Genomic DNA, 26,121 nt, shown 5'->3' with positions numbered 1-26,121 from the left:
TGCCAAATACACTCCCATTCCTAGAAATAGGTCTCGATTCCAGCTGTACCCGACCCGGATTCGAGTACCTGAGTACGTGTCCCAGCCTTAGAATTCAGTGATTCATTTGTCGCCGCTGAATATGAAATATAAGTGATGTAATTGGCGTTTCAATACCGGCCTTCGCGAAACGTGATTTTGTAAACACTATCCAATAGGGCGCAAAGTGCACTTGGGTGTTCCAGGTTTATCGGAATTATTAGTGATTTTATGAAAAACTGATATCATTGTTAATTAATATGCTATTTTTGAAAGTCTATACTCCAAGTAATTATCCGATTTTGTTTTGATATGTCCGTCTGGCATCCCTTCCCATAGATGGATTTTAATTATATTTTTACTAATCATTTCAGCAATAGGCCTAATTTCCTTTTCATTCTTCGAATGTTTTAATTGAAGCAAATCATCTTTTAAAAATGCTATATATAAATTGACGAAAACTTAGTTAGCATAAACATTGCTCTCGCATAACTGATGTGTAGGAAAAGAAACAAAACATTATTATGTATCTATTTCTGTTGTGAGTGATATGCAGGCCTACTTCGTAGTCACTTTGATTAAATGTTATATTTGAATATCGAAACCTTTTTGTCACAGCGAACACAACACTATCTCTTGTCATATTACACGATAATATTTGGAATTTTGTAACTTATTTTATAACAATATCTGAATGCTAATGTTATACACTGAAAGGTTCATATAAGGAATACACTGGCACAATAGTATTTCTCTGCCGAATCGTTGCAGCTTTCTATAATACACTTATGAAATATAATACATGTTTTCCGTCCTTGAAGACATTGAAAAGAACTATCTATGCATTAAATGGAGGTTCACCTGATTAATGAGTATCGAGGAAATTATGTTCATCTACTACAGCGTTCTATAATACACTTATGAAATATACTCTCCCAAAAAGAGAAACGCATCATGAAAATAGCAATTTCATGTAGCAATGAATTAAAACGTGATTCATTTTACAAAAGGTTTTGCTCTGTTTATGAGTCCTATGGTGTTTATGTTTTGAAACATTACAACAAAACGCACCATCCGTAAAATACCCATATTTAACAGCATGATTTTCAATTTCGGAGTGTAGTGTCACAGAATACACAATTCACATGCAATGCACGTGAAAGTTGGGGATCAGATAGTCTCAATGATGGGTATAAAGGTTGATCGCTGTCTGTCGATTATTCACTGTATTTGGAATATTGTTGATGAACGCAAAATGCCACGTCTAAGTGAAGCCAACCGTCATATCGCCATTGGTTTGCTTGAAGCTGGCCAGTCTCAACGTGCAGTTGCCCGACACAGGAATGTTCACCAAATCACCATTTCACGGCTCTGGGAGAGATATTGCCAGCAGAATTCAGTAGCAGATGCCCCTCGTAGTGGGCGACCTCGAGCGACCACTGCGACGCAGGATCGCTACATCCGGGTACATCACCTGCGTCATCGAACAGCTACGGCGACCAGTAACGCTCGACAAATACCGGGATTGAGGAGGCTTTCTGCACAGACCGTCAAGAACAGGTTCAGAGAGGCTGGTTTACGTGCCAGAAGACCTTATTTTGGCCCTGTGCTTCGACAACAACATCGTCGACATCGTGTTCAATGATGCACCAACGTTCAGGCCTGGATTTCTATTGGAACGACGCGATGGAAGAATGCGGGTGTACAGACGTCGACGTGAACGTTTCGCCGACGCTTGCATTCCCCAGGTGGACAGATTCGGCCGGGGGCAGTGTTATGATGTGGGGAGCGTTCACCTGCCGTAGGAGAAGTGATCTGGTGATGATCCAGGGCAACCTGACAGCTCAACGGTACTGTGACGAAATCCTACGCCCACATCTCCTTCCAATCATTGATTGTTTCAACAGGACAATGCCAGGCCCCACACAGCACGTCACACTAGAGACTTCCTCCAGAACCACAACATCAATGTGCTCCCCTGGCCCTCAAGATCACCGGACTTAAACCCGATCGAACATCTGTGGGATGCCCCTGGACAGACAGGTGCGACGCCGTAACCCTCAGCCTCAGATACTTCAGCAACTCGCACAGGCACTACAGGCAGAGTGGGCTGCGATCGGGCAACACGAGATTCTGAGACTTATTCGTTCGATGCCAAGGCGATGCCGTGCAGTTCTGGATGCCCACGGTGGTCACACGAGGTATTGACTTCAGCGCCACCACACGTCTCCATGTGACACTCAAACTGACTTTCCTTGAGTTGGTGCCAAAGGCGGATAAGTCTGCATTCCCAGTGTGCAATTTCGCTATATTTCATTGACTCATAAAGCCTACAAGATGTTTCAAAATAAACATAAAAATACAGTTGAAATTCCTATATGCGTTTCTTTTTTGGGAGAGTATATAATGCATGTTTTCCGACCGTGACATCAGTAAAAAGAATAATGCATTTTCTGCAGTCACTTATGAATTGAACTAAATTAAGGTCCATCTGATTAATGAGTATCGAGGAAATTATGTTCATCTATAAATTAGACGCAGCTTCATGTTTTTCAAGACATCTTTCCGGAATATGCGTCTGTGAAGGCGTTCAGATAATGTCGATATTGCACAGTATTATTCATGAGATTCCTGTCAAAAGTAAGGTCGGATAATAGATCGATTTTATTCAGCAGTGTTGGCCCTGAGGCCTATAGTACAATTACAGTTTGATCTGCTTGCACGTGGTGCTAGTAACATATTAAGTTTCTATTGGCATTGAATGCATATTTCAGATAAAAGCTAATGGTATTATTGTCACAACATCTTTATTGTTTGATGTTAAAAGATTTGGCAATGTGTGTTCATACATTACAATTTTTTTACAGACTTGGCAAATAATTAATAAATGATATTGATAGCATCTTCACGACTTGGCCATACAGTCATGACAATTTAAGGAGTGAAAAGTGAGCGATAGGTCTTGTGGGAATTCAAAGATTCATTAAGACTGTAGCCGTCTAAGTGTAACTCTGTGTGTAATATTTATACATTTTCTATCCACGGACAACATGCTGCTAATATTAATATTATTTTCATGGATTCATCATATGTTATCTATAGCTGTGCTATAGTTTTTCATTAAAATGTCTTTTCTGTTGTTGGAATTGAAGTAAGACCAACACACAGAGCTGGGATCATTTGTCTTTGAAATATAAATTATGCAAACGGCTGGAAACTTGTGTTCCAATACAAAATGTTCGTAGCGCTACGACATTCGCATGCCTATGATAAACTATAGAGTTGTCCTCAACCATTGACTGGATTACATTCTCTTCGTCAGCAGAGAAATTTCGACTTCTCTTTTTTCTTGGGGTGCAGGCGACATTTTGTGTTTTCATTTTTGGTAAACCGGAAGTAAACCAAAAACGGAACTATGGGATATATGGAGCTAACCAGTGACGTTAACCACACTGTTAAACTTTGACGGCGACGTTAGCTAACGTCATGACTAACCATGTTTTGAACAAGGTATGTTTAACGTTCGGTTACCTAACGGCCGGTTAAGGATTTAACCGGCCGTTAGGAGTTAACCGGCGGTTAAGATAACCGAGTATTGAACAACGGGGCCCAGATAGATGCTTCAACCAAATATATATCCACCCATGAAAACATTGTCCCACGTTGCGGCACGTCTCGGGGGGGGGGGGTAGCCTAATGGTTAAAGCCTCCGCTTGTCGCGCTGAAGAGCCTAGTTCGATTCCCCACATGGGTACAGTGTGTGAAGCCCATTTCTGGTGTCTCCCGCTGTGATATTGCTGGAATATTGCTAAAAGCTGCGTAAAACCAAACTCACTCACTCATTCACACACTGCTGCACATCTGAGCCAGTAGCATCAGGCAGGTACGACATGTTTTATTTTGAAATGGTGGAAAGTGGGATGTCACTACTTTCACTTGGTTATTTAAATACTTTGAGCAAATGTTTTAATATGTTCTCGGAAATTGACTTAATGTATCTTGGAAAATTGATATTTGCAGTAAGATTGTAATCAATTTGTCCACTTTACTTGCCCTTTAAGTGGAGGAAAGCTCTTTGAAACTTAAAACATGACAGGAAATTGCACTTCTGTCTATTGATTTATTTAGTTACAATTTTGAAATCCTCTTAGGGACGCAAAAATACTTACTGCTTAAGTTTATTAGGTTGTTATTCATTTAATATTTTTGCTAGTTTGAAGAAACAAAGTAAAACTGCTAGGGCTGGGATGGGTAACCCCGGATACCCGGGACGGGTGGGTAATATGTTGGACCCGGGTACCCATCTCAATACCCGGTCCTGTTATCATCATGTGACTAATAGATTAAACAATGTAATATGTTATTCTTTCATGATTAAAGGGTTGTATTGTCTTTGAAGATTTAGGCATAATGACAGTCACTTCTTTTGAATGTAATGCATGGTTAAGATATTGAAAAGCATGATATTTTAGCATCCGAGCTGAAGAATATACAAATGTATTGCCATTTCTTACAAATTTCTTACAAATTAACGTGACAGGTATCCGGGTAGGTTAGGGTAATAGTGGGTGGGGTACCCGGGTAGAAAATTTGGACCCGTCTCAGCCCTAAAAACTGCCATATTTCTGTTGCATTTTCAGTGAAGCTGGTAAAGTGTTGTGGTCCATTGTATGCACAGTTTACCTTTAGCCTGCTGATTTTGTTTGTCTACTGGAAAATGTTAGCAGAAGGTGGAAAGGAAAAATGAAAATAGAAGATGTGTCATGTGTCTATTTCACAAATTTAGTTTCCTGATCAAATGACAAAAATGTTTGTATTTTTTTTATGAATTTGTAATGAAGTCAGGAGGCTACTCTGAAGCATGGTCCATGGCACTGTTGATGTAGAAATATCAAGTGGCAGGAACACATATGACAAGATTCTAAATAACAGACTAGACTGAAACCCTACACCTGTAGGAGTTATGACCGACATTGTGGGGGTTCCAGGTCTGAACAGGTACCCAGCCAGGGGCGAAGCTACCATTATGAAAAAAGGCCCGGGCTTACACATGATTCTTGCTAAGAAGGTTGGGCAAGCCCTCAATACTATCTAAATATAAAGCTTTGCAACCTATCGGGCTTACACGAAAAAAATGGGTTGCTACGCGCCTGCTAGCTACCTGGTGACGAGGCGACCATACAGGTGGAATGTGTGTCCGGTGACTGTTGATGGCCTGACACCATCCCCTACGTGTATCACTGCCCACAACATCAGTCACAGACTCCATGTATTGATCACTGGATTGTCTGGTCCAGACTCCATTTATTTACAGACCACCATCATATAGCTGGAATATTGTTGAGTGTGGCATTAAACAACAAACCAACCAACAGCCAGGTAGAAGCATTGCTGACCGCAGCATTAAACAACAAACCAACCAACAGCCAGGTAGAAGCATTGCTGACCGCAGCATTAAACAACAAACCAACCAACAGCCAGGTAGAAGCATTGCTGATCGCAGCATTAAACAACAAACCAACCAACAGCCAGGTAGAAGCATTGCTGATCGCAGCATTAAACAACAAACCAACCAACAGCCATGTAGAAGCATTGCTGATCGCAGAATTAAACAACAAACCAACCAACAGCCATGTAGAAGCATTGCTGATCGCAGCATTAAACAACAAACCAACCAACAGCCAGGTAGAAGCATTGCTGATCGCAGCATTAAACAACAAACCAACCAACAGCCAGGTAGAAGCATTGCTGATTGCAGCATTAAACAACAAACCAACCAACAGCCATGTAGAAGCATTGCTGATTGCAGCATTAAACAACAAACCAACCAACAGCCAGGTAGAAGCATTGCTGATTGCAGCATTAAACAACAAACCAACCAACAGCCATGTAGAAGCATTGCTGATCGCAGCATTAAACAACAAACCAACCAACAGCCATGTAGAAGCATTGCTGATTGCAGCATTAAACAACAAACCAACCAACAGCCAGGTAGAAGCATTGCTGATCGCAGCATTAAACAACAAACCAACCAACAGCCATGTAGAAGCATTGCTGATCGCAGCATTAAACAATGAAGAAACTAACCACTAAACGCTATGTCAGGTTGGGCCTCTGCTGGCAGCTGCCAAATTCTTAACTGTTGCCACTAATGAAGAGCTGCTCAAGGTGTCTAGGAAATAAGATTCTCAAAAAGATTGTGATTTATCAGCACTTCTGAAGCCTCTTGGCACACTCATTCTCTTACAAGTTTGATCCACTAAAATACATATACAACTAGCCTTGCTGGTCCAACGCTGTACGGAATGCTGAGCCCATGGATGAATAGTAATTTTATCCTTCGAAGAGGCAAGTCTAGATAAGTGGACAGTACCTCAGTCTTTTATTTATTATTTTTTTAGAAATTATCATTTTAACTATTAATGTTTGCCTTAGGGACTTGTGCAAGTGTAACATACCTAAACCTATGTTGCTTGAATTTACATCGTTCTGCACAGTGCCTTATGTTTGTATTTAAATCAATCAAATCAAATCAAATATTTATTGTGCAAACGTTCCATACAGAAACAGTGACAATATTCTATAAACTACATAAACAAGATATGTAATGAATCACATATATATGTTGAGCAACAAAACATATAATAATACAAATGTGTATAATAAAAATAATAATGGCCTAGCACAATCAGATCTTCTATATTTGTTTAAAGTTGTACATGTGGTAGCAAATAATTTCTATACTATTTGGATAATTATTTCTAAAAAGGAGGTTAAATTTTTCATTGGTAGTAAGTCTGAGAAAGTTATATATTTTAGAGGAAAGGGAGTTAAATAAGGACTTTCTTGCATCTGAATATTTAGTGCAACACATGAAATGGTGTGCTTTATCCCCAAGGACAGAGCATTGATCACACAGACAGTCCTCCAAAGGTGTAATGGGGCTTGTTCTCCTACCCAGTTCAATTTTTAGTCTGTGATCACTCAGTCTTAGTTCTGTGAAGTGGATACGGTGTTTTATTATCTTGCAGTGTTGCAGGTATGGTTCAAAGTTGATTTCAGATTTAAATTTTCTATATGTTCTAAGTTTGTTCCTTGAAATTAATGTGTTTGGATTATCTTGAACAGATGAGTGGAACATGTCTGTAAATTTCAGTTGGAGGTCCTTCAGTACAGAGGAGGAAGTAAGATTACTTTCCTTGATGTTAAACTTATCTAAGAGGCAACTGAGTTTATAGTACCATCCAATTTTGTGTTTGGCAATCTTTATTGATTTATTAAAGGCATGTTTTAAAATGGTATTTGGAGATTGTAAAATATGAGTGTTTATAAAAGCAAAATCTTTAAGAAGGGATATTGTGTACACAGCGACTAAGTCAAAGTAATATTCTGGAGCTGAGAGATTTTTCTATGAAATATGAAGCAATTGTGATGTCATCCTGTTGTTCTCAAATTTGTCGTCTTTTCTATATGGCAGCCAACTCATTTGTTAATTCACATGTCCAAGGCTCAAAGAACTTCTAAACTGACAAGTGTGACATAATCAAAGATTTGTGAGCTTCTGTAAATATGTTGATTTTGAACACTGATTGCAAGTCACAATGTTTGACAGTCAAGCCTGCAACTTCAGTGACATGTTTTGTATGGTAAACTTGTTTCCCACTGAGCCACCCAGGTAGGGGATAAACGAGTCTTCAATCTGACATGTCATGACGTCAGTTGTCTTCATGCTGCAAATGGTCTTCCTCTTGCCCTGTCATCAATTCATTCCACAGCGAAGTAAAGCTATAACAGACTCAAGGAACCACTTGATATAGTTCATTATCACTGTAGTTCTTTGGACACATTTTTATTAAAACAACAGGAAATGTACATTACAGACAGTTTACCTTAAACCTACTGTAATGTCTCACAGTGTCCAAATATTTTCTTCTTTCAGATATTTCTTGTATTTGAAAGGTTCCTCAATTACCAGTAGTTAACACATTCTTCTAGTTAAAATATTTAAAGTGAACCTTTCCCTTTTCTTGTGGTTATAACATGTTCAACCCAAACCTCAGAGTCTTGTTGTAACTATAACTGAATTAACGTCTATTCAGTCAGCTGTTTCTACTGTATGTCAAATACCATTAACCTTCACTCTTTTAGAAAGAAATTACAGGAATTGGAAATTTTAATTCTGATTTGTGTGATATGTGTTTTTGAAGTGCCTGATACATCTGTCAGACTGAGGTGTTCACTGACTCGGTCTTGTGTTTCAGTAGACCAGAAGAGAGGATGGAGGGACGACGAGAGAGCAAGGGGGACGTGGATTACCTGGACCCCAGCGCTGTTGGGACATACAGGTAGGTGTGACAGATTACCTGGACCCCATCGCTGTTGGGACATACAGGTAGGTGTGACAGATTACCTGGACCCCATCGCTGTTGGGACATACAGGTAGGTGTGACAGATTACCTGCACCCCAGCGACTTTGGGACATACAGGTAGGCGTGACAGATTACCTGCACCCCAGCACTGCTGGGACATACAGGTAGGTGTGACAGATTACCTAGACCCCATTGCTGTTGGGACATACAGATAGGTGTGACAGATTACCTGGACCCGGTCGCTGTTGGGACACACAGGTAGGTGTGACAGATTACCTGGACCCCATCACTGTTGGGACATACAGATAGGTGTGACAGATTACCTAGACCCCAGTGCTGTTGGGACTTACAGGTAGGTGGGACAGATTACCTACAGTGCTGTTGGGACAGATAGGTAGGTGACAGATTACCCGGACCCCAGTGCTGTTGGGACACACAGGTAGGCGTGACAGATTACCTGGACCCCAGCACTGTTGGGGTATGAGGGTTGGTGTGCCAAGTGGGGTGGGTACACAGTGAGATGGACAGTGTACTGAGGAGAACACAGTGTTTGGTAGGGTAGAAGTATACTGGGTTCAACTGTTCATGTTTAGTCCTACTTACATCAGCAAGAACAGCTACATGTCACTACTGTGGATGGTCATCAGCTGTATGTTGTTGTCAAACTCAGGTTTAGATTGTTGTCCCTTCCAATCTAGCTCTTCCATCCTAATAAAACTACTCGCCAGATGTTGTTCAATCTGCATGGTAAACACCTAGTTTACCAATTTGTATGCAAGATGTGTTCAGTGAGAGTCTAGGTGAATGTGAATTAGGCAGCAACAAGTATAGGAAGTATTGGTGCCACAGAAGGGACTGAGATGGGGAATGTCTTAGACCTGCATTGGGCTCACTCACTCACTCACTCACTCACTCACTCACTCACTCACTCACTCACTCACTCACTCACTCACCACCCATTCTTCTTGTGAAAACTAGTTTTGCACACAGAAACTTGTTTTGCACACAGGAACTTGTGTGGACTATTTGAGCTCCAGTCAGTGCCAGTGTCTCTGTGTTGCCTGGAAGAGAGGAAGTCTGGCCAAGTCTTATCACACTGAAACAGTATATCTGCTGTCAGAAGATGATAAGATTAAAAATCCAAATCTGAAAGCCCCTGCGATGTCTGGGAATGTATCATGTGGATATGACATACTCTACTTTGTCTTAGTTAAGTAATAGATTGATACCGACATAGAGGCAACTTGGAACATGATTTATTCCTGGGCCACAGCGACATACTTGATGGATCTTCACCCGAATCTATAGAAAATATAGGCATGGAAGGAGTAAACTTAGAAAAAAAATAGAAGAAAAATGTTCAAAGCATCTGTGTGTTTTAAATGTTGATTTATTTGATCATGAAATGGACAAGTCTATTCTCAGATGTGTTCTTGGAATGTCAACTGTTGATAAACAGCTGGTGCATTTGGTCCGTTTTACCATTCCTGAATTTGTTTTGATGTCTGACTAATCCGTGACTGTTGTTTATACTGTTATCCTGTCAGGGGTAGTGATAAACTGTGTATCACCATCCGATAAATATGTAAATGGCCATTCAGGAACTACTTTCATTTGGCACTGTACACTATTCTGGTGTTCCTCAAAACATGTTCGGTTATTCTTCCCTCTGTAAATTGGTCTCCCAATGTGTGAGTGCTTATGTAATGAAACTATCTATGTTTAAATACTCCATTCCACAGTTTATGGGATGCATGAATATTATCGTTTAATAAGATGATGTTTGTTGAATGAGATACAATCGACTAAGATGTTTTGATCCAGGCTTTATTGAATAAAACATGCTTATGCTTTCTGTTCCATGTAGATGGCACACAACCAAACATTTGTCTAATATTAGCTGTTTGAAGCCTGATATCCCACACAGAGAGTTTTATTGACAGATATGGAATGTGAGATTTTTTGTCATAAAAACTAATTAGTGATATTTTGAGAGTATTATAGGCAGGTAAATTCTAGATGTGAAATGATGTCAATAGTTGAGGCTTACGTTGTGTGGGTGTCAGATAAGATAACATATTTATTACATGGCATTCCATGAAGGAACAGTGGCAATATTCTATAAACTACAAATATAAACACAATAGGTACAAAGATATAGAAATACACAGATACATTCCACATATATATGAGGGACATAATGACAATTCCATTTTGAAAACATGTAGTGTGATGATATGGAAACAATATTAGCAGTGAGGAGACTGTCGTAATACAAGGAATCTACCGGTATTATAAATTGTAGATATGATGATGTAAAATGGAAATTGTTCCTGGACATCTGTAACAATTGTTAAGAATTGTTACTTTCTGCAGTGTAGCATTATTCTTGATCATGATTAAGATTGTTTCTTTGTTTGCTGTACTATATACAGGATATTACATGGTGTTGCTCATATTCTAAGATATTACATGGTGTTGCTAATATTCTAAGATATTACATGGTGTTGCTAATATTCTAAGATATTACATGGTGTTGCTCATATTCTAAGATATTACATGGTGTTGCTATCATATTCTAAGATATTACATGGTGTTGCTCATATTCTAAGATATTACATGGTGTTGCTCATATTCTAAGATATTACATGGTGTTGCTCATATTCCATAAGATATTTCTAAGCATCGTGTTGCTCATATTCTAAGATATTACATGGTGTTGCTCATATTCTAAGATATTACATGGTGTTGCTCATATTCTAAGATATTACATGGTGTTGCTCATATTCTAAGATATTCCATGGTGTTGCTCATATTCTAAGATATTACATGGTGTTGCTCATATTCTATATACATGGTGTTGCTCATATTCTAAGATATTACATGGTGTTGCTCATATTCTAAGATATTACATGGTGTTGCTCATATTCTAAGATATTACATGGTGTTGCTCATATTCTAAGATATTACATGGTGTTGCTCATATTCTAAGATATTACATGGTGTTGCTCATATTCTAAGATATTACATGGTGTTGCTCATATTCTAAGATATTACATGGTGTTGCTCATATTCTAAGATATTACATGGTGTTTGCTCATATTCTAAGATATTACATGGTGTTGCTCATATTCTAAGATATTACATGGTGTTGCTCATATTCTAAGATATTACATGGTGTTGCTCATATTCAAGATATATATTCTACATGGTGTTGCTCATATTCTAAGATATTACATGGTGTTGCTCATATTCTAAGATATTACATGGTGTTGCTCATATTCTAAGATATTACATGGTGTTGCTCATATTCTAAGATATTACATGGTGTTGCTCATATTCTAAGATATTACATGTTTCGCAGAGATACAACTTGTTCAAGTGGAGTTGCATGTTTTGTACTTGTTTCATTTTTTAGTTGATTGCTTAATCGTAGTTTTGAGAAATGGGATCTATGAGCTTTGTTTTTACAATGAAATAGATAATTCTCAAGTTTTATAGATGACTTGATCAATCTGTATGTTCTTTACTTGTTTGTTGAAAGAGAGTCACAAAATGGACGTTTGAACAAAGCTTTACAAAGGGAGATAACTCTTTACAAGCTGAAAGGACAAGGACCCACTGCTGCCATGGCAGTTCAGTGAGGACACTGAATAAAGATGAATAAAATCACTGGCCATGAGCTGTCTTAGGAGGTGAGGTGAAATTGGGTTTAACGTCGTGCTGGAGAATATTTCGCTCATATGACAACGTGCATGCGTATATATGTGTATGTGCGGCTGCTTGTACTAGCCCAGACTTAAGCTGGTTTTATAGTGCTAGCCCACTGAGATACCATGCCGCAGTGAAGCATGAATACCCCACTCAGACACATTATACTGACTCCGAGCCAACCAGTCCTTGTTGTACCCATTAATGCCGAGGCACCAGGCAGGGACCAACAAGTACCATATTTTAACGTCTTTTGGTATGACGCTGTTGGGGATCAAACCCATGACCTTCTGCTAACCGCTCGGACGCTCTAACCACTACACCACAAAGAGAGCTGTCTTAGGAAGTGGTTGTACCTTGACTTACATAGTCCAGGGCCTCTGAATAATTATTAGTTTAATGGTGCTTTCTAGAAATATGGGAGTCATCTGAAGTAATAAATGTTTTCATATGCAGAAATGAAAAAAAACCCCAAGAATTGGCTTATATTTGTTCACCAGTAGTTTTGATGATGGCAATTTAAAAACAATGTAAAGAAAACTTGGCCCTTATGTTTGTCTCAGAATAAATTAACATTTAAATAAATGTTTTAAAAATTATCCCAAATTCACTTCTTGTTTGAAATTCCACTTGTTTTGAGTAAACATAAATTTAAAATTACTGATCATTGAAATAGTATATTTTAGAATTGATGATTTTTCAAACTTTTAGAATCCTTTCTTGTATACATATATTAAACGTATGAAATGATAAATCCTGAAATTTGTGTTGCACAAGATGTAGATGCTGAAGACCATGAAACTGTTGTGAGGTGGAGAGGTCACCAGTCAAACAATATACACTTTCAAGCCATTGATGAAGGGACAAGAAATAGCTCTGAAACATTTTAAAAGAAATAAAAGTAGTTGTTATCTCCTAAATGTAATGTATCCTTCATCCCTCAGTTTTAACTTACTATAAAAGACGTAAATAATAAGTAAATATGTTTGCTTCTAATTTCTAAATGCTGTTGTGTGGTAATTGTGCACTATGTTCTCCTTAAACACCTGTGAGAGTGAAAACTGATGCAAAACATGTGAGATCGCATTCCAACTTCGTGATTGGCTACTCCAGAGGTCAGATTATACAGGCTACTCCAGAGGTCAGAGGTCAGATTATACAGGCTACACTTAATGTATTGATAAGTTAGTTCATGCGTTGGTCGAACTCATGTCTGTATCAAAAGGTTAGGTATTTAGAGTTTTAATAGAAGTTCTCAGGCCTTATATAGTTTTCTTCATCATCTTTGCCTTGTTAATCTGCAGGTATGATGAAAACGTTCATGTGGAGGGACACACCAGGTAGGATTAGTAAGTGGTAGGCTGGATGACGTCACAGGTGAGGTGAGGTGAGGTGAAATTGGGTTTAACGTCGTACTTGAGAATATTTCGCTCGTGCGACGTGCATGCGTGTGTATGTGTGTGTGTGGCTGCTTGTGCTAGCCCAGACTGACGCTGGTTTTATAGTGCTAGCCCACTGAGATACCATGCCTCAGTGAAGCATGAATACCCCACTCAGACACATTATACTGACTCTGAGCCGACCAGTCCTTGTTGGACCCATGAATGCCGAGCACCAGGCAGGGACCAACAAGTACCATAATTTAACGGTTTTTGGTATGACGCTGTCGGGGATCGAACCCGCGGCCTTCCGCTCTCCGGGCGGACGCTTTAACCACTACACCACGGAGGCGGTCGGATGACGTCACAAATGTACATTGTGTTATATTATGTTTTACCATAATCATGAGATAGACAAGATATATCTATATTCCATTGAAACAACACCCCTCCTCTTTTATGATTGTAGCAAGGTTACCCATATATGGCAGAAACTCCAAGATTGGCTAAATGATAAACTGGTTTTAAATTTGAATTTCACAAGACAACAAATTCTTCTTGGATTCCGTCGTAAACATAACGACCCAATTATGTGATCCTCATCATTTTCAAAAGTAATATTTTAATCATAAAACATCTGGAAATATGCCAACATTTCAGTTCATGTTGAAAAGGCTTACTCAACATTACAATTTAACCAAATATGCAGCTATGTTATGCTCCAGAATCGACACTTTTTACAAATTCTGGTCGGCATGTCACAACCTGTTCAACGACTGATTTATTTTGTATTGTCATTGCTACATGCTCTGTATAACCTCTATACAGAGGTAGCCCTCTACCCTGCATGCTGGAGCCCATTGCTACATGCTCTGTATAACCTCTATACAGGGGTAGCCTTGCATGCTGGAGCCCATTGCTACATGCTCTGTATAACCTCTATACAGAGGTAGCCCTCTACCCTGCATGCTGGAGCCCATTGCTACATGTTCTGTATAACCTCTATACAGGGGTAGCCCTGCATGCTGGAGCCCATTGCTACATGCTCTGTATAACCTCTATACAGAGGTAGCCCTCTAGCCTGCATGCTGGAGCCCATTGCTACATGCTCTGTATAACCTCTATACAGAGGTAGCCCTCTACCCAGCATGCTGGAGGCCATTGCTACATGCCCTGTATAACCTCTATACAGAGGTAGCCCTCTACCCTGCATGCTGGAGGCCATTTCTACATGCCCTGTATAACCTCTATACAGAGGTAGCCCTCTACCCTGCATGCTGGAGCCCATTGCTACATGCTCTGTATAACCTCTATACAGAGGTAGCCCTCTACCCTGCATGCTGGAGCCCATTGCTACATGCCCTGTATAACCTCTATACAGAGGTAGCCATCTACCCTGCATGCTGGAGCCCATTGCTACATGCTCTGTATAACCTCTATACAGAGGTAGCCCTCTACCCTGCATGCTGGAGCCCATTGCTACATGCCCTGTATAACCTCTATACAGAGGTAGCCCTCTACCCTGCATGCTGGAGCCCATTGCTACATGCTCTGTATAACCTCTATACAGAGGTAGCCCTCTACCCTGCATGCTGGAGCCCATTGCTACATGCTCTGTATAACCTCTATACAGAGGTAGCCCTCTACCAGCATGCTGGAGCCCATTGCTACATGCCCTGTATAACCTCTATACAGAGGTAGCCCTCTACCCTGCATGCTGGAGCCCATTGCTACATGCTCTGTATAACCTCTATACAGAGGTAGCCCTCTACCCTGCATGCTGGAGCCCATTGCTACATGCCCTGTATAACCTCTATACAGAGGTAGCCCTCCTCTACCCTGCATGCTGGAGCCCATTGCTACATGCTCTGTATAACCTCTATACAGAGGTAGCCCTCTACCCTGCATGCTGGAGCCCATTGCTACATGCCCTGTATAACCTCTATACAGAGGTAGCCCTCTACCCAGCATGCTGGAGCCCATTGCTACATGCCCTGTATAACCTCTATACAGAGGTAGCCCTCTACCCTGCATGCTGGAGCCCATTGCTACATGCTCTGTATAACCTCTATACAGAGGTAGCCCTCTACCCTGCATGCTGGAGCCCATTGCTACATGCTCTGTATAACCTCTATACAGAGGTAGCCCTCTACCCTGCATGCTGGAGCCCATTGCTACATGCTCTGTATAACCTCTATACAGAGGTAGCCCTCTACCCTGCATGCTGGAGCCCATTGCTACATGCTACATGCCTCTGTCTCTGTACCCTGCACCCTGTACACCCTGCATGCTGGAGCCCATTGGATAACCTCTATACAGAGGTAGCCCTCTACCCTGCATGTTGGAGCCCATGTGCAACTGTAAACATGGTATGAAAAAAAAATTGTAAAAAGGAAAAAGAAAATAGATATACTCCAGCTCAATGCTAAAATGGTGCAATTATAAGGTGTAAGAAATAGATTACTGCATTCGTGTCTGTCAGATACCATTTATCTTACAATTCCCATTGAAATGTATCCAACTTGCTTTCACTTGTAAGATACGTTTGAAACAATTCGTTGTAAGATAAATGGTATCTGACAGACACTCAGGTAGTAATCACTGTTTATCATGTCCTGGGTTTAAATGATGGAGTTACATGGCATCTTTACAAAGAAAAATACCTGTCACAAGAATCTGGGTCAACTGAAAACGTGTTGCAAAGACATAAAAATGATGTAATTATTGTCCCTACAGCAGATAAGCCTTTTGAAGCTGCATCAGAGGGGGTGGTGTGTTACAGTGGTACTAAATATATAATGATGTATGCTTACATTGTGCTAACCATCGTACACTCAGTGCATGCTTTAAGCGTTAACATTATTACGCCAGTCAGCGGATCAGAGTGCTCTTGAAATTTCATTCTGAACTCCCTGGGGAGTTTCCATAAATGTGTTTCTCATTCTTGATGAGGATTCATCTAACACATTATATTCTGTGCTGATCGATTTTAAAGCCCTGTCTTCTCCAAAGCTGAAGCCAGCTGATGGCTGTTTGCAAAGTTTACAAAGCATAACTCTGTGTCATGAAGCAAAGCACGGAATATATGGTAACAGGGAATATATTTGTGGTGTGAGTGTGAAATTATCTTCCTTATGTTTGATATACTGCACCAAAACACCACAGTTTAGATGTCCATAATTTTGTGTGAAATCAAATTACCAAAGGTTGTACAGTTGGATTGGTCATTAGCTAAGAAGATAATCCAGTACACCATTTTGTGATCTGCTTCATCGTGTTATCATCTGATCGCGACTCATCATGCAGCACTTGTCTGATGTACATCTCTCACACATTCTGTGCATAACTCAGTCATTTTACACTTCACCCAGTAATCCCTAAGTGATTTTCTTGCTTTAGAACTTATGAAGTCCAGAGAGTAACAGATCAGCTGTTCATTATATTGGGAGATTCAGATGCTTCAGGGCAGATTATTATGAGTTATAATCAGAAGTTATTTTAAGCAGGAAATGGAGAACATTGACAAGTCTTTACTGGGCCTCCTCAGTCATATTACCTGAGCTGAATATTACTTTGATAACCTGAGTTGTGTTATGCTGGCAGCTCTCAGATCTTGTGTTAGAGCATCATGGCATTCTGTGTGATGTCATGTTGCTAAGGGCATCATAATGGCTGTGTGATGTCATGTTGCTAAGGGCATCATAATGACTGTGATGTCATGTTGCTAAGGGCATCATAATGACTGTGATGTCATGTTGCTATGGGTATCATAATGTCTGTGTGCTAAGATGTCTGTGTGATGTCATGTTGCTAAGAGCATCATAATGACTGTGATGTCATGTTGCTAAGGGCATCATAATAGCTTTTTGATGTCATGTTGCCAGGGGTATCGTATCATAATGGCTGTGTGATGTCATGTTGCTATGGGCATCAAAAAAGCTGTGTGATGTATGGTAAATGACACAATGCAAGTGTCATGATGGTAGGGAGACAATGCAGGTGTCATGGTGGTAGGGACACAATGCAGCAGTCATGAGGGAAGGGACACAATGCAGGTGTCATGATATTAGAGACACAATGCAGGTGTCATGATGGTAGGGACACAATGCCGGTGTCATGATGGTAGTGACACAATGCAGGTGTCATGATATTACAGACACAATGCAGGTGTCACGATGGTAGGGACACAATGCCGGTGTCAGGATGGTGGGACACAATGCCGGTGTCATGATGGTAGGGACACACAATGCGGTGTCATGATGGTAGCGAACACAATGCAGGTGTCATGATGGTAGGAGACACAATGCAGGTGTCATGATGGTAGGGACACAATGCAGGTGTCATGATGGTAGGGACACAATGCAGGTGTCATGATGGTAGGGACACAATGCAGGTGTCATGATGGTAGGGACACAATGCAGGTGTCATGATGGTAGGGACACAATGCAGGTGTCATGATGGTAGGGACACAATGCAGGTGTCATGATGGTAGGGACACAATGCAGGTGTCATGATGGTAGGGACACAATGCAGGTGTCATGATGGTAGGAACACAATGCAGGTGTCATGATGGTAGGGACACAATGCAGGTGTCATGATGGTAGGGACACAATGCAGGTGTCATGATGGTGTGCAGGTGTCATGATGGTAGGGACACAATGCAGGTGTCATGATGGTGGGAACACAATGCAGGTGTCATGATGGTAGGGACACAATGCAGGTGTCATGATGGTAGGAACACAATGCAGGTGTCATGATGGTAGGGACACAATGCAGGTGTCATGATGGTAGGGACACAATGCAGGTGTCATGATGGTAGGGACACAATGCAGGTGTAATGATGGTAGGGACACAATGTAGGTGTCATGATGGTGGGAACACAATGTAGGTGTCATGATGGTGGGAACACAATGTAGGTGTCATGATGGTGGGAACACAATGTAGGTGTCATGATGGTGGGAACACAATGTCAGTGTGATGATGGTAGGGACACAATGCAGGTGTAATGATGGTAGGGACACAATGTAGGTGTCATGATGGTGGGAACACAATGCAGGTGTCATGATGGTAGGAACACAATGCAGGTGTCATGATGGTAGGGACACAATGTAGGTGTCATGATGGTGGGAACACAATGCAGGTGTCATGATGGTGGGAACACAATGTAGGTGTAATGATGGTGGGAACACAATGTCGGTGTCATGATGGTAGGGACACAATGTAGGTGTCATGATGGTAGGGACACAATGTAGGTGTCATGATGGTGGGAACACAATGTAGGTGTCATGATGGTGGGAACACAATGTAGGTGTCATGATGGTGGGAACACAATGTAGGTGTCATGATGGTGGGAACACAATGTAGGTGTCATGATGGTGGGAACACAATGTAGGTGTCATGATGGTGGGAACACAATGTAGGTGTCATGATGGTGGGAACACAATGTAGGTGTCATGATGGTGGGGACACAATGCAGGTGTCATGATGGTGGGAACATAATGTAGCTGTGTGACGTTATGTTGGAAAGAGTATAATTCATCTGCTGGATGATTGTGGAAACATGAGTTTAACAGATGAGTTAAAGTTTTACATCTCATTGGCATAGAGTTTAACATGGAATGTATTAGCAATCAACTTTTACATTTAAACGATTTTTATCCAGATACTCACTTTAAATCACTCTTTGTCTCTATCTGGTTTAGAGTTTAAGGGGGGTAACAGGAAGTCTTTAAGGAAAGTCGTCATGACTTTCAGTGTGTAGACAAGGTATCAGTCACCATGCTGCCCTGGAGTAAATCAGGAACAGTGTCAGGGTGGCAACTGAATCATTAACCCTTTACAATAATCTGTCAGGGGATGATGTTGGTCAGCTGCTGTATTACCCTCGCCCATGGAGGCTGCCAGCACGCTGTTACATGTGTATATATATACACTGATGGCTACAGATTCAGCAGGTGGAAACACCCCATATGTTGTCTGGTTTAGAACTGGTTGCAGGTAATGTGGCATCATGCAATGTATCCAAAGAAAAATGGAGGGAGGTAGGACTTTCTTTGGTTCTTATTTCATTGACCTTTCCAAATATACTGAAACAATAAGTTTACCATGCAATCTCTATGTAAAATGAAACTTTTGTACAATTATACAACTGTATTATAAACAAGTGTCTTATAGTGAGTGAGTTGAGTTTTATGCCGCTTTAAGCAATATTCCAGCAATATCACGGCGGGGGACACCAGAAAAGGGCTTCACACACTGTACCCATGTGGGGAATCAAATTCGGGCCTTCGGCGTGACCAGCGAATGCTTTAACCACTGGGCTATCCCACTACCCCCTAATTGTATTATACTATCAGCTACAAATCAATACAAATTAATGAAAAGTAAAATAGAGGTGTACAAGAGAATGGTAATATCGACATTGTCAGTGATAATAATATTCTCCTGACAGCAACTGAATGGTCGAGCTTCAACTATCCAGGGTGAAGGTATGATTGACACAACTGCTTGTCTGATACAATGTGCGATGATAAAGGCATGTGTTTGCCCCCCTGTATAGTGGAACATCCCTGCAGCAGGTTTCATACAATGCTTGATCAGTCTTTACTGTTTTAAATGATACAACATTGCACTTGACTCCAAAATCATCTAAATATAGTAACCTTCAGACTACTGCTAAAATTAGATAGTAATACCTTCTTGACAACTATTCATTGTAGCTGTTTTGGAGCCCTTGACTCCAAAAGCATCTAAATATAGTAACCTTCATACCACTGCTAAAATTTGATAGTAATACCTTCTTGACAACTAATGATTGTTAAATCACAAACAATGTCACACAATTACAGCCTTGTTTAACAATAAATTACACTGCATATAAAAGTCATGAGAAGAATACGTGGAAGACAAATCTGACAATTAAGGCCATAAATAATTCCCAGATCTTGGTGGCTACTGTCACAGAGAGTATTAACTGTGACTTGTCTACGGTATAATCATAATGTGACAGATTGTGGTAGGAACAGCAACTAACCAGTCCAGATCCACTGGTGGATATTTGTAGATATCCTGGCCCATGATTGACTTGGAAGCCAGGCATTAAACCAGGATAATGTCCTCATTAATGACTCACTCTGATACTTCTGGCAGACAATAACAGCAGCAACTTGACATAGCTTTGGGTACTGACAAGGTATCAGACGTGCTTACGCTCATCAGGTGTTGCCAGCATTTATATACATCACAGCGGAATTAGCAGACTGTGTAGTGTGCTGTAATGTACCACCAGTGTCAAATGTACACGACAAGTGTGTGACAATGATAAAGTGTATACCCAGTATTATGTTATATACAATACGAGTGTTATACCATGTACAATATCAGGCACTGATTTCTCGAAACAAACTTAAGTCTGAGTTTCGACTTAAGTTAGAGTTTTTACTCAAATTTGAAATAATGCATTTCCCATAATGAACTAAAATTGATATTAAACTCAAACATAGTAGACAATTTGAGTTTGGTGGATAGATTACTTAAGTTGTTTGGGCTTTTTTTATTTAAAAAATGCAGTTGAGTTAAAAATTCAGCTGTTTCAAATTGTCCAACTCAGTTTAAAATTTGAGTAAAAACTTAAGTTTGTTTCGAGAAATCAGGGCCAGATAGTTTATTGTCAGTTATTATTGAGTGTGTTACATGTCTGGTCAGACACAAATATAGTGTTTAATCCAGTGTTCTGTCATATATGATATTAATGTTATGCCATATGGAATATCGCTGTCTGTTATGTTCCCGTATCATGCTTGTCCTGTTTGCCATTGTACAATTTATCGGACAGTGCCATGTTGTATGAATGAATGTTCGAGTGAGTGAGTGAGTTTAGTTTTACGCCCCTTTTAGCAATATTCCAGCGTTATCTCAGTGGGACACCAGTTGGGAATCTAACCCGGGTATTTGGCGTAGCGAGCGAATGCTTTAACCACTAGGCTACCCCACAGCCCTGAATGTTAGACCAATCGTCTAACCCACAAATTCTGGGGTCATCTCAAACATGCTTTTCTGACTACACTTCCCTGTTGCCTTTCTTGGTTGTTTGCTTCCTGACAGTACCACCAGCATGTTCTGTTGATTGTCACACCTGGGCTGTCCTTACCCAACTATCACCTGACACCTCTATGTGTAGTCACCTGGTATATATGAATGTGTTTATTTGGAGAGTATGTATGTGACAATTCTTGGTTGTTTTTTGCTTCCTGATATATGAATGTGTCCTGTATATTTGGAGAGTATTGACAATGCTGAAGCATACAACATTATGGAGGACAACTTCTTGTTACTTGCATAGAGAGATTCATTCTGTAGTTTGTGTCTATTCTATATCCTTTGTCAATACATAATTTCCTTTCTACTGATTCAGTCAGTGTTACGTGTCATATTGATCTACTAACATGAAGAAACTTTACAATGTATACATACATCACATGTTAAAGACCCGTGAAGATCTGGGTTAGAATATTGATCTTCAGTAACCCATGCTTGTCGTGAGAGGCGACTAGCGGGATCGTGTGGTCAGGCTTGCAGACTTGGTTTACACATATCATCGGTTCCCAATTGCCTTGATCGATGCTCATGCTGTTTATCACTGGATTGTCTGGTCCAGATGCGATTATTTACAGACTGCAGCCATATAACTGGAATATTCCTGAGTTGGCGTAAAACTAAACTCACTCACTCACTCACATGTTAAATATCATGTGTATTGAAAGAGGATTGGTCTGTCTTTGGTTTTCATTGAAACCAGAAGTGATGTGAGAGATTTGCACACCACCATCAATACCAACTAACACAACTCAGGGATGGATCCATGATTTTGGAGAAGGGGGTGCACATAAATCATGAAATCCAAAGGTTAGGGGGAAATGCTCAACAGGGAAAGTTTTTCGGGGGAGAAGGGGAGTGCACTACCCCACACCCCCACCCTCCTGCATCCTCCCTCTGGATCACACCTTGTCATTTGTCAAACACATGGGTACAATGTGTGAAGCCCATTTCTGATGTCCCCCGCCGTGATGTTGCTGGAATATTGCTAAAAGCGGCGTAAAACCAAACTCACTCAGTCAGTCATTTGTAAAACGTGTGATTTTACTGATGACAGAGAATGCTTCATAAGATGAAAGAAAAAGTGAAATCTGTTTTAATGGCTATTTAGACATGACATGGAGGGCTTATTGTAACAAGTTCTTGCTGATGTTTTTATTCAGAGAATGTGTTGCTGTCACACTTCGAGTGCTTCATGTTCCAGTATTGATTGAGAAAATGAATTGCCTTGTAAATCATGTGATCATGTTGCTTAAACTGTCCTTGTCGCTACCTGACAATGAGAAAGTGTGTTTAGTGAAGGTGAGAGACATGTGAACAATGATGTGAGAAAGGAATGCATTGTCCTGGTGACGTCAGAACCTCAGTGTGGAGAAGGTTTAAAGTTGCTTGGCGACACAAGTCTTATGGAAGACTTGACATGATATTCTCTCTGGGTTCATACAATTACATGCCTGGCTTCATGGGAAACAAAATGTCTGACATGATCCCAGACAGATTCCTGGCTTCCAGGCATTGTTGTAGCCTATGTACATTGTGAGTGAATGGCTATTGATGTACAATGTATGTTGTCAGTAGACACAGTTGTGTGGGAAATAGCAGTCTGACCTTTAGACTGATGCACGCTGTCTCTGGGTGGCTCAGACATCTTAGGTACCACTGTTCGCTGTGCAGAGTTGTCTCCCTTGGGCACACTAGAAATCTGTTAAAGTGGATTTGAACTCCATTTCAGCCTGCTTATGTTTCTGAATTTGTAAAAACCATACCTCTCATGGGTCTCACCATACCTCTCATGGGTCTCACCATACCTCTCATGGGTCTCACCAAACTGGTCAGTGTAAGAACTAGGATGATGTTTGAACCCAACTCACTCTGTAACTGTGCTCAACATGTCAACTCCGTCTATTTTGTACGTTTGTGCATTTCATGACCCAGTTAATGCATCCCTTTTTAAAAAAATATATCTTGATCTGCCTGTGGAATTCACTCTGGAATGATCACATAAGTCGATTGGATTTATTCTCAAATGTCTTTTTAAAACATTTGTGGGTATATGAGAGGCGTAGTTGGCTGAATGCTATGCTTCATTTTGAAGAGTGATTATGTCCCTTATTCATGACAGGATCTGCTGACTCAGGGTGGCATACCAAGGGACTGTTCCAAGTAGTAGTGACCCAACCAATTCTGTCTGCTGTATGTATATGTTTCTGTTTGTTGGGGGTTGGGGACAGTTGTGAAAAATTCATAACAAACATGGAATGTGATACATGGTGTCTGGTCAATATACATATGTATGTTTTTTAAATTGTTTTGGGAATTTGACATGTCCCTGTAGGCATAAACATAGATATACAGCTGATTTCAATGCATGTACCTGTATGCTTTTTCTGAAAAAAACCAAAACCCAATTACACTCAGATCAAATCAAGTGGGGCCAGAGGGAGGTCAAGACGGACAGTCTGGGCCAGCTGGTTGGCAGATGAGCCAGTAACAAGTTATTGCTGCATGATTGCTTTCGAGGGTACAGCTGAAACACTGTCACAGACAAAGAACTGATTGTGATACATTGTGTCGGCTCACGTTCAATTGGATTAGAACACATTATTTTTGGGATTACACTTTTTCAGTATAGTACAGATTCTAGTACTTTTGTTGGGATGAGTCCCATCCGGGATTTGAAACCACGCCCTTAGAGTTAGGCCCCTAATCACTAGCTCAACCCAGCAAAAGTACTACAATCTGTATTTGCTGAGAAGTGTAATTCCAAATACAACATGCGTTACATTTGACCACTTCCTAAATGTCGTCGTGAATTCACAGCCTGATTATGACACTGTTTGTCTCAGTTTAACTGTGACAGTCTGCCAGGTAATGTAGCCACTGTCACTGGACTATTATAATCAGGTTACTCCATGATTGATTGTGATCTGATTCTCCTGCTCAATTCACGCCTAACTCTCTTCACTAACTTACGATATCTCATGGCTACCATATGTTGGTAGGCCTAATTTGGTTAATCCTGGATTTAACACGAAGCAGAGATGGGAAATTTAATAAAGGCTGTCAGATATCAAGTAGTGTAGTGGATTTGCCTGCATCAGGAGATTAAGTTGCTGCTAGATTAGTCTCACCTCCTTAGCCCTGCTTTACCGGACCTCCATACTTCAAGGTCATTCTTCAGAGACGTCTCACTGGTGCCAGAGAAGACGTCACATGAATGGGTTTAGTTCTTGGGTAGAGGGCTATCCTAGTGCTTTAACCAATCACTTATCACTTTGAGGATCCAGGTTCGATTCCCTGTTTGGGTATGATGTGTTCAGCTCATTTTGTGATGAAATGGTGATAAAAACTCATTACCTTCTAAATGAACGTGATAGATAAATGTTAGGTACTTCATTCAAGTTAGGGGGCGGTGGGGTAGCCTAGTGGTTAAAGCGTTGACTCGTCACGCTGAAGATCCGGGTTCGAATCCCCACATGGGCACAATGTGTGAAGCCCATTTCTTGTGTCCCCCGCCATGATGTTGCTGGAATATTGCTATTGCGTAAAACCAAACTCAGTCAGTCAGTCATTCAAGTTATGGCCAGACAATCAGTTCTTTCTAAACATCGTCATAAGTTACAATCAATAGCTGGGGTAACAAGTATTGTCTTTCTTAATCTTACACTTCATGCTTTCCCAGTTAAACGTAACAATCAGTCAGTTCCACCATCTTCGTCGCTGCGTTGCTTTAACTATTGATTTTGTTGTCTAATTGTCCTTCTGTGACTTTTCTGTATATTTTGTAAATAAACATCTACTAGTGGTATTCACAGCACATTCAATAATTCATCCAGAAAGTCTGAAAATAGAAATAATAATTATGGCTGAACAGAGGACAACTGGTCGTGCGACAATGAACTGGGAGAACTACTAATTGCCGCTCAGTGTGGTCCTGCGTGTTGGTGTAAATGTTAAGATGGAGGGCCATGTCAGCACTTTGTGCAATTAGCTTAGTTGCGTGTTCTTCAGTGGTATCCAGTATGGTAGTTTGTAAATGTTCGTCTGTATGTTATCCCATGGGATAGTCATATTGGATACTGGCTGGCTGCAGGAACTAGGTCATCAGTAACTTACTGTCAGTCAGTAAGAGTTTTGATGAAAATTATTCGTGATTAAACTGTGTGTTTTTTTGCAGTATGTCTCACAATCTGTTAATCCATTAATAACCCTGTTTGAAACTGAATATCTCAAAATTTCTTTCAAGTCCAATTTTGTACTCAACTAATCGTATTCTCTTTAACATTTCTGAAGAGATTCACAAAATTAGAACATATGGCATCCACATAGTTTAGCGGGACGGTGGGGTAGCCTAATGGTTAAAGTGTTCACACGTCACACCGAAGGCCCGGGTTCGATTCCCCATTTGGGTACAATGTGTGAAGCCCATTTCTGGTGTTCCTCGCTGTGATATTACTTGAATATTGCTAAAAAGCAGCGTAAAGCTAAACTAACTCAATCACTCACTCCTCACATAGTTTAGCAGGAATATCTTGTGAATGGAAAAGGTT

At 40.5% G+C, this 26,121-nt stretch overlaps 1 protein-coding gene and 1 long non-coding RNA gene across 3 annotated transcripts in view; both read left to right on the top strand.

Annotated features, from left to right (window-relative positions):
- The window catches only part of LOC124280289 (tumor protein p53-inducible protein 11-like), a 468,499-nt gene that overhangs the window by 160,539 nt on the left and 281,839 nt on the right, over positions 1–26,121 (top strand). For both annotated transcript variants that reach the window (XM_046716186.1, XM_046716187.1), the window contains one exon: positions 8,280–8,363. In XM_046716186.1, coding sequence (XP_046572142.1) covers positions 8,280–8,363 — 84 coding nt within the window. The remainder of the gene's footprint in view (positions 1–8,279; positions 8,364–26,121) is intronic.
- On the top strand, positions 14,227–15,862 carry LOC124280293. Its single transcript, XR_006899641.1, has 2 exons — positions 14,227–14,307; positions 15,799–15,862. It is a non-coding gene; the product is annotated as an uncharacterized LOC124280293 (long non-coding RNA).

Source organism: Haliotis rubra, unplaced genomic scaffold (assembly GCF_003918875.1).
Source record: "Haliotis rubra isolate DU_JTF1 unplaced genomic scaffold, ASM391887v1 Scf264, whole genome shotgun sequence".
Taxonomy (NCBI): Eukaryota; Metazoa; Mollusca; class Gastropoda; order Lepetellida; family Haliotidae; genus Haliotis; species Haliotis rubra.
The sequence above is the reverse complement of the archived record's forward strand: the minus strand, read 5'-3'. Positions and strand labels throughout refer to the sequence as shown.